This window comes from Castanea sativa, chromosome 10 (assembly GCF_040712315.1).
Source record: "Castanea sativa cultivar Marrone di Chiusa Pesio chromosome 10, ASM4071231v1".
NCBI lineage: Eukaryota > Viridiplantae > Streptophyta > Magnoliopsida > Fagales > Fagaceae > Castanea > Castanea sativa.
The window spans coordinates 27,993,017-28,001,602 of record NC_134022.1 but is presented as its reverse complement, the minus strand read 5'-3'; the positions used below and the strand labels follow the sequence as shown (position 1 = coordinate 28,001,602).

The window sequence follows — 8,586 nt, the reverse complement described above, 5'->3', positions numbered from 1 at the left end:
TATATGGAGTTGTTGTCAAGTTGTCATCATGGAACTGGTTGAAAATCTTAAGGTTAATTTGCTACAAATCATGTTGTTTCTTGAATTGTTGTTGGCCTTGATAAAAACATTGTCTTCAAAACCGTTCATCTCATCATTAATATCCTTTCTCCGGGTGGAGATCATGGCACACTTGTACAATAGATCTTCTGCAGTCTTAGGAATGGAGGTCATTGACATTGATTATGTCTATTGGGTAACCTGCTGTAGACGACATATAATCCTCAATCAAATACTAGTTGTTTACATATTGAGGATAAAGTGATTGCTATTGCTTAAGTATTTTTTGACATGTTTTTTAGAAGAGCGATATTAACACGAATATCGCTTGCTAATACGATCTCTTTAATCTTTATCCTTTGAATGATGAAAAAACTTTTGAACTTTCGTTGAAGCCCAGCAGCCCACGTAAGGTTTGTTCTTTTTTCATTTTGGAAGCCCAGCCCAAAAGATTTGATTACGTTGAAAACGGTTAGATTTATCGCGTCAACACAAACTCCCAAGACAAACAGCTTCGTCGATTTGCTCAATTCATCCCTCTCGCTCGCTCTGTATATATTTACACAAACACACGCATACACAGTGACACAGTGAGAGAGAGAGAGAGTTAATATTGTGAAATGGTGTGGGTTTGAGGAAAGCAAAGCTAGGGTTTTGAGTGTGGTATAAAAAACTTTGTTTGGCAATGGTGGAGAGGAGGAAGCCTCTGGTTCTCTCCTCCACCAAGCTCCTCATCAACTCCGTACTCAGTTCATCGTCGCCGTCGCCGCCGCCGCAACTCGCTGACCGAGTCGAAGATGACGTGTCCGGCGGCACCTTGCAGCTACGTGCCGGAATTCTCCGATTCCCAAGGGATAAAATCGTCATTTCCAGTCACCACTCCAATTTGGCTTCTCTCGACGACGCCGCTTTGGTTGGACTCTCCACCTGCGCCCTCAAACGACTCTCCATTACTTCAGCCTCACTGGTAATAAAAAATATTTCAATTTCAAGCATAAAACTCTGTTTGTTTGTCGAGAGAATAAAGGAAAAGGAAACAATTTAAAAAGCTCACTTCAAAATCTCAGTTTTCGCGACAAAAACTTCTAAAAGAAATGCAATAATTGAAAATTTTGATACTTGGCTTTATTGATGGGTTCTGTATCTGAATCACAATCAGTTTAGATTATATTGTGTAATAATTTCATTATAATCATGGTTAAGTGATTAAATCATTCTTCCCTATTAGCTTAAGCTTTTGGGACTAGTTATAAGCCTCAAATTTATATGATTTTGAGGCTTTTATTGTTGAATAGTTTTATCTTGTTTGTTTGGTTTAGTTTAGTTTAATTTGGATGTTCTTCTGAATATGGAATTTCTAGCACTATAATTTGTTGATTAGCATAAGTTTTATTTGTTTGTTTTGAATACACAAGGTGCTTGTCAAGAATATCGAGACAAATGTGCAAAGAATCGCGCAGGTTGTTGTTTTAGACCCTCCGGGCATGCACGAAGCTGCACATGGGATTAAATTATCCACTTTTGGTTGTTCCCATACAATGTGTGTTTTTCCTTCAGCTACTTTTGCACCAGAAGGTTGTCTACAGATGGGAGTGGAAGTTGCCTATTTGTCTCCTATTTTGGCATTTAACCTTGACTTGCATGTATTGTGCTTGAATTCTCTTGTCCACGGAGGGCAAGAAACTTTAGCGTCTTATTTCCAAGCAAAAGTGGATGATGAGACGTCTGGGGAAGTGATTGAGGGTTCTGGGATTAGTGTAGGGTTGGAATCATTGGCTCGGTTGCCAAGATATGCTTCACATTTGAGGGCTTCTTTTGTGAAGATACCAGAATGTGGTACTCTTGAGACTCTCAAAGTAAGGTCATCTATTGAGGCTGAAGATCGTCAAGATATGATTGACTTGGCGCTACAGAAATACTTTGAAGCAGATAGGTATCTAGCAAGAGGTGATATTTTCAGCATTTGCATAAATTGGAATTGCAATTCAATTACTTGCATTCCTTGCAACCAAAAGTCACAAAATAGAAGTGATAACATCATCTACTTCAAGGTAAATATCCCTGTATTCTTTTATGGTCGTACAGGTGCTTGAGGATTGTCATAAGTAGGTCCGGTTCTTTTGACAATGTAATTTATGTCCTCAGGTTGTAGCTCTGGAACCATCAGATGAAAAATTTCTTCGAGTAAATAGCACCCAAACTGCCCTTGTGCTTGGGGGAAGTGTTCCTTCTGCTGTTCCCCCAGATTTGTTGATTGCTGGACCAAAAGGTTTTCCACCTTTGCAGGGAGATACAGTGAAAATTTTGGCCTCCATTCTTACACCACCTCTTTGCCCGTCAGCACTTTCTTCAAAATTCAGAGTTTCTGTTTTACTACATGGTTTGGCAGGTTTGTTTTATGTTACCTGATCTGTTGTCTTCATATAGTTTACTGCATGCATAAACAAATGTTCAGTTTAGTATCCCTGTGAGCTATCATTGGTTATAATAGAAAATCTGTACCAAAACAATGACATTGATTCTGTTTGCATGTGTATAATTGTGTGGTTCTGGTGGGTTCTGATCCAATACCTGTTGCAGGATGTGGGAAGAGGACTGTGGTCAGATATGTTGCTCGTCGATTGGGCCTGCATGTAGTGGAATATAGCTGTCATAATCTGATAGCACCCTCTGAAAGAAAAGCATCTGTTGCTTTAGCTCAAGCTTTCAATACAGCTCAAAGGTAGCAGTTGAGCACGCTGAGTATGTTAAAATAAAGTTTTTCCAGAATTTATGCCTTTTGCCCTACTGTTAATTGCTTGCAACTGTGCTCCCTTATGCAAAAAGGGGTTATGCATGGTTACTATTCTACTACAGTGATATTCAATGACCTTCCAGTAATTATGTTATTTTGTATGAGTAACTTTGGGTCCATAAAGCATTTTATGACTGCCAAACTGGGAGGTTCACTTGTTATCCCATCCTTTTACTTTTTGTACCGAGTGGCCTTCTACCATTTCATCTAGTAATGGGTGTCTTTGTTACATCTGGCCATACAATATTGTTGTCGTTGGTTCGGTTTTTGATATTGTTGTTCCATGGCCCAAAATTGGGGGAAAAGAAGAAAATAATATTGATGTTTCCATTTTTTGCCTGTTGTTTTGTTTTTTTAACAGATACTTGCCAACAATTCTTCTTCTCCGCCATTTTGATGTTTTCCGAAATTTAGGCTCTCATGAGGGTTCACCAAATGATCAAGTAGGCATCACTTCAGAAGTAGCATCAGTTATTCGGAAATTCTCAGAGCCAGTCACTGAGGATGAAGACATTTATTCTGAAGGGGAACCTAATGATGATTCTGTAAGATGCAACTATTTGATGTGCTATGGTTTTTTTTATTGGACGCTCCTCTTGAATGATTGCAAGCTAAATGATAAAACCTAAGTTTTTTGCATTTCTTTCTTCTTCATCTTCTTCTTTTCCGTTAGATACTAGATTTTTGTTAATTGAAATAATGGCAAGAACAGAGGGGGGAGGTGGGGGATCAGAAGAAATCCCTTTTTTTGAAAATAGACGTGGTGGAGGCTGACGATTTTTGGTGCCTAGAACTCTTAAAAAGTTGAGAACCACACTGCAACAAAATTTGTTTCCAAATTTACTTCTGTGGAACCTTGTTAGCTTGGCCTGACCAATAAATGGGAGGTTAAACAGTCTCCTTTGAAGAGACTAAAGTACTTCAAAGCACCCAACAAATATTTCATAACACGTGTTGATATTGGAATTGGATTCCTTCATATTATGATGCTGAAACTCATACATTATACCTTTTTTTATACCTAAGGATAGCATCTGTCATCTTTCTTACAGAATTTATATTTTTGGATTAGTGAATGAGTAGCCCCAAGAGTAGGGGAGAGTCAGACCAGTGACCTTCACTTAACAAGGTGTGGTTTCTGAATGAATTTGCTACCCCTTTGGATATTATCTTATGTCCTTTTTTGAAAAGGTTTGAAATACAAGAGATAATTGTGATATTATGCCCTCTTAGATGCCCATGTAATGGAGATGGTTTTAGTCGACTTTGGGGGGCATCCAAAGGTTTTCCTTGTGAGTGTGTGTAAGAAGAGTAATCTAAATTGAGAAAAGGAAATGTCTACATAGTGAAATTTTCTTATTTTATTCTCAAGAACAAGACTTACTGTTCATACTGTCTGTCAAGATGTTAACTCTGATGCTCTGCTGATGCAGAACATGAAGGATGTTGGAAAGGTAAGAAGGCACAGAGTGTTGTTAGTTGCGGCTGCTGACAGTTCTGAAGGTCTACCTCCAACCATAAGGCGTTGCTTTAGCCATGAAATAAGTATGGGTCCTTTGACTGAAGAACAAAGGGTTGAAATGCTTTCCCAGTCGCTGCAAAGTGTGTCTGAGCTCCTGTCTAATGTAAGCGAACGCATTGTTTTCTTTTGTATGTTTTATGTTTAATAGCTTTTGTGGACTAATGTCAATTGATGCATATAATACTTCAGTAGGTGTTGTTAAAAGATTGTTGTTGACTTGTTCCTTGTATGTGAAATGTCCATGTCTTACTGTCTGGAATTATCCGTCTACAGATGTCTTTGGATATGTTCAAAAAGTGTTATGGGATTAAAAAAAAAAAAAAATTATATAACCGAATCAGTTTTAACTAGGGTGATAATAAGGAGCCTATGACACAACGGATTGTATCCCTTCATTTTTTAATTGCATTTGTTGTTTCATTGGTTGAGGTCATTGAGGGCCCAAACTGTTCCTATATCTCTCTTTAGGAATATCTTACATGTTGGTCATACTTTTTGTTCTTTTGATCATGACTGTTTAACTGTGATGGGTCAGAATATTGCTTCTTGCAGACTGGTTCAGAGGATTTTATAAAGGAAATTGTGGGGCAGACATCTGGGTTCATGCCTAGAGATTTATGTGCTTTGATTGCTGATGCTGGTGCAAACTTAATTCCCAGTGGAAATGTACCAAATGAAAAGGTTGAGCCCAAGGAACTACATAGTGATTCACATGAAGTTGCACCACAGGTCTTGAGGAAGGAAGGCATGACCAAAGCATTGGAACGATCAAAGAAAAGGAATGCATCAGCATTGGGCACTCCGAAGGTAAGTTAAGTCAGCTAAGTTGGCTTCATATTCTTATCTTATGTCACCATGCATAATGCTGGTGTCTTGTGTTGCAGTTTTCTTTTTTTTCTTTTTTTTTTTCATTTTGTAAAAGGTATTTTATTGTGAGAAATATCATTCTTAGAGAGATGTACTGCTGCTTGCGGGTTTATTTTATTTATTTATTTATAAATATTCTCTTTTCCATTATCTGCTATAGGTTCCTAATGTGAAATGGGAAGATGTTGGTGGGCTTGAGGATGTGAAGAAATCAATTTTGGACACTGTTCAGGTGGGTTCTTTTATCTCTGCTGCCTTTTTGTTTGATAATATGCATAAAGACTGCTTTTTTTTTTATCAGGATCCAAAAGCATGTTAGATTTAGTATTACAAACTGCACCCCCGGCAACCCAAAAATGAAATGACAAATTTACTGAATCTGCATGAATCAAATGTTTTTGACTGAAAGCTAGGAGCTTGTCCTATCCTGTTTCTTGCCGTGCATTAATTGATAAGAGTCAAACTTTTTACAATGTATTTTAAATTAATATATTGCACATCGATAGTCTCATAATACTTTACCCAGGTCGAGTCCACAACTCCAGGAGTTCAAATACTCTCTTCACCACCTTTTTTTTTATGTTGGACCTTCTTCACCTCATTGCCCAAGAAAGAGATTGTTAATCAAAGTCAGTAGTTCTTCAACAACATTATGAAACATAAAAAGTAGGCTTGAAAATCCGCTGCTATCTAACTTCTTATTGGTTCTGAATTATTGAAGTGATTCTTATTTGTCGTATATGCAGTTGCCTCTCTTGCATAAGGACTTGTTTTCGTCTGGGTTGCGTAAGCGCTCTGGTGTTCTTCTTTATGGTCCTCCTGGAACTGGAAAAGTATGTTCTGTTGTTTCAGTTATATGATGTTCTTTTAACTTGCCACTTTTTTTTTTTTTTTCTTTTTATTAATTACCTGCTTCATAACATCTGTTTGTTATTCTTGTGTTTCAAACCTCAGACTTTATTAGCAAAAGCTGTTGCAACCGAGTGTTCCCTAAACTTTCTCAGCGTAAAAGGACCTGAGCTGATCAACATGTACATTGGAGAGTCAGAGAAGAATGTTCGAGACATTTTCCAGAAGGTAAAATATCCTTCTTGTTTTATGCAATATTTCTCTTGCTTTTTTTTTTTTGTTTTGGGGGGGGGGGGGGGTGACTATTACTTAGATTTCAGAATTTTTCATCGGTGCAAAATTTGTAATACTGTACATGCCTTGCAGGCCAGATCAGCTCGCCCATGTGTTATCTTCTTTGATGAACTTGATTCTCTTGCTCCAGCTCGGGGGGCCTCTGGGGATTCTGGAGGAGTTATGGACAGAGTGGTTTCTCAGGTGAAGATTATTTTTTCTATAGAACTTGGCAAATTCCTTTTCTCTTATTCCATTTATAATACTTAACATGGAAACTTTCCCTTGTCCTAGATGCTTGCAGAGATTGATGGCCTAAATGATTCAACACAGGTAATTTATCCTACATTCTTACTTGGCTTGCATTCAAATTTATACTAGTATTTAGTTTTCTTCTTTTGCTTAAACCTAAAAAGTTTCCCTTGTTTAATCATTCTGGCTTTTAGGATCTGTTTATAATAGGGGCAAGCAACAGACCTGATCTAATTGACCCAGCGCTTTTACGGCCTGGTAGATTTGATAAGCTGCTATACATTGGAGTTAATTCTGATGCATCTTATAGGGAGCGGTTGGTTTTCTTGTCATTTCTCTTTCATGGTCATTATGTAAAATTTAGTGATGTGATGCGCTTCTCTTTGAAGCTTAATTTTCTCTTTTCCCAGGGTACTCAAAGCACTAACACGAAAGTTCAAATTGCATAAAGACGTTTCACTTTACTCAATAGCAAAGAAATGTCCCCCAAACTTCACAGGAGCAGACATGTATGCTTTATGTGCAGATGCTTGGTTCCATGCTGCAAAATGCAAGGTAGCTCATTTGAGTTCAACCTTGTTGCTGAATTAGCTGGTGGAAGCATTTATGCAACCTAATGGTTTTTGTGATGAATCATGGTTGCTACATTGATTAGACAAGGTGCTTAGACTTGTTTACTTGTTTTTGTGTAGGTTTTGAGTTCAGATTCAGATTCTTCTAGCACTGATGATCGAGCAGACTCTGTTGTTGTTGAATACGATGATTTTGTGAAGGTATGACACAGTTTTTTTTATTTATTTATAAAGTGATCTTTGAGACAAATCATATATATTCTGCTTGCTTTGAGTTGACAGCTAAGTCATGACCGTGTATTATTGTATTGGAAAATGTTGGAAGTATTCTAGCATCATTTAGTTTAATACTAATTAAACATTTCTGCCATCCATGGAGAACAGCAGTATCCAAATAGGTGATTAGGTTGAGAAAACTTTTGGAAATGCTCATTTATTGGTCATTTGCTTCTTTAAAAAATAATTCCAATAGCAGTCATGACTTATAAAATTGCCCGTGCCTATGAAAGACATATGCTTCTTCAAAAAATAATTCCAATAGCAGTCATGACTTATAAAATTGCCCGTGCCTATGAAAGACCGATTCTTTGTATCTGAATATACAAGAATACTCACATTGAACAACCATAAGTATTGGCTATCTAATATGATCTTTCCATTTTGCGTCTGAAATATTTGGTAGTACAAACTTTACAATATCTTAGACCAATAATTTTGATCAAAGCATACTTATCAATTGAAATTATGCCTTACCAATTCACATGTGACAGACATTTTTCCAAGGTTTTAATGAGTTGAGTACATCTACATCAATGTTGCTTACCATTCAATTTAAACAACAAAACTTGGTTGTAGAACCATTTTCTGGAACTAATTATGTCTGAATTTTGTCCTGATTTCTCAGGTCCTAGATGAGCTGTCTCCTTCCATCTCCATGTCTGAGCTTAAGAAGTACGACTTGCTGAGGGATCAATTTGAAGGGGCCTCAAAATGAACTTTTGGTAAAGCGATGTAAGAGGTCTGTATCACATCTGTGATCATGGTCTGCAAGGGTTCTGTCAATCTGCAATAATTGTAATTTAGATTATTCTGTTCAATTAATGTAAAGCGTGCAATATATATAAGAGTTTCATTAGAATTTAATGAAACAAATGCAATATAAAAGCATTCAATTTACATCTTTATATCTGTATCTCATGTGTGACCATGGTCTGCAAGGGTTCTGTCAATCTGCAATAATTGTAATTTAGATTTTTTTTTTTTATTAATGTGAAGCATGCAATATAAGAGTTTCATTAGACCACTGTACGCCCTTAATGCAATGGTCACTCCATAAGTATAAGTGTTTGTGAGGTGTGGAGGGGGGTAAGGGTTGGAGTTCAAGTATCTAAGAGAGAGCTTCGCACACATATACACTT

At 37.2% G+C, this 8,586-nt stretch overlaps 1 protein-coding gene across 1 annotated transcript; it reads left to right on the top strand.

The window, feature by feature from the left end:
• The first annotated feature begins 580 nt into the window (after nt 1-580).
• On the top strand, nt 581-8,358 carry LOC142614030 (peroxisomal ATPase PEX6). The gene is made up of 16 exons (XM_075786552.1): nt 581-1,006; nt 1,455-2,090; nt 2,185-2,428; nt 2,620-2,761; nt 3,195-3,378; nt 4,267-4,458; nt 4,908-5,162; nt 5,383-5,454; nt 5,969-6,055; nt 6,177-6,299; nt 6,438-6,548; nt 6,639-6,677; nt 6,791-6,912; nt 7,007-7,151; nt 7,289-7,369; nt 8,073-8,358. The coding sequence occupies exons 1-16, from the start codon at nt 725-727 to the stop codon at nt 8,160-8,162; spliced, it is 2,805 nt and encodes a 934-aa protein (XP_075642667.1). The 5' UTR covers nt 581-724; the 3' UTR covers nt 8,163-8,358.
• Nucleotides 8,359-8,586: the final 228 nt, after the last annotated feature.

Excerpts from the sequence above, each read along its gene's own strand:
- LOC142614030 (XM_075786552.1), top strand. The coding sequence starts at position 725 with ATGGTGGAGAGGAGGAAGCCTCTGGTTCTCTCCTCCACCAAGCTCCTC. Across the intron at positions 3,379-4,266 it reads GGGAACCTAATGATGATTCT|AACATGAAGGATGTTGGAAA; the intron begins GTAAGATGCAAC and ends CTGCTGATGCAG. Across the intron at positions 4,459-4,907 it reads TGTCTGAGCTCCTGTCTAAT|ACTGGTTCAGAGGATTTTAT; the intron begins GTAAGCGAACGC and ends TGCTTCTTGCAG.